Source organism: Sinocyclocheilus rhinocerous, unplaced genomic scaffold (genome assembly GCF_001515625.1).
Source record: "Sinocyclocheilus rhinocerous isolate Xijiao unplaced genomic scaffold, SAMN03320098_v1.1 C36206840, whole genome shotgun sequence".
NCBI classification, from domain to species: domain Eukaryota; kingdom Metazoa; phylum Chordata; class Actinopteri; order Cypriniformes; family Cyprinidae; genus Sinocyclocheilus; species Sinocyclocheilus rhinocerous.
Window position 1 is genome coordinate 1 of NW_015775827.1, and position 904 is coordinate 904.

At 44.0% G+C, this 904-nt stretch overlaps 1 protein-coding gene across 1 annotated transcript; it reads right to left on the bottom strand.

Annotated features, from left to right (window-relative positions):
• Positions 1-253: 253 nt before the first annotated feature.
• Positions 254-900, bottom strand: LOC107735648 (G-protein coupled receptor 55-like; the record flags this gene model as incomplete). The annotated part of the gene is made up of 1 exon (XM_016547269.1): positions 254-900. A coding segment is annotated over one exon (600 nt), but the record flags the coding sequence as incomplete, so codon positions are not given.
• Positions 901-904: the final 4 nt, after the last annotated feature.

The window sequence follows — 904 nt, forward strand, 5'->3', positions numbered from 1 at the left end:
GTTCTTTTTTTTTTAACAAACACTAATTTAATGTTCCATAAACTCAGTGTTTTATGAGACCACTTACAAAGTTGCCAAAATAAAATATACAGTATATTGCGAGGTTTATTACAAACTTCAAACTTGTCAAACTGCTGGAAAAAAAACAGCTTAAAACCAGCCTAAGCTGGTTTTAGCTGGTCAGCAGGTTGGTTTTAGAGGGGTTTTGGCCACTTCTTTAGCTGGTCAGGCCAGCTAAGACCAGCCAACCAGTTTAGGCTGGTTTTAGCTGGTCTTTCCAGCAGGGAAGTTTCCCAGAAGTCATTGTGCGACCCTGTAATAATTGCACTTATATTCCTCTCTTGCAGTTTGTTTCGAGGTGCACAATTTCCACGATGTTTTGGTGGCAAAATAATAACTGAAGCAGTCGAGAGCACAGTTCATGCTGGACACGCACATCGCGCCGTGAACGAAATTATGCGCGAAAAACTGCGCGCCACACTCGTGCCTATGAGCCTGCATGACGTACTTGAGGAAAAAGCCGAAGTGGATGGGAAAAAAACATATGACGAAAACAGCCAGATTGGCGGCCATGATGAACATACACTGGAGCTTCTCACAGCGGGATCCGATTGCTAACTGTTTCTTTAATTTCAAAATGACTGTAACGGAGCAGAACAACATAATAAGGAACGGCACCAGGAACCCAATGATGTTTATAACCAAAATGAAGGCCAACGGTAATTCCTCTTCTTTGTTTTTCTGAAAGCACTTGATCGTAGTATTTTGTTTCGGTTCGTCCACGCGGTGGAACGCGGCGCTGAACGAGCACGTGACCAGCCAAATGAGCGCGCAAACCACCAGCGCGTTTCTACAACATAAAATTTCCCGGGCTTTTAACGGATACTTGATGGCCACGTAGCGC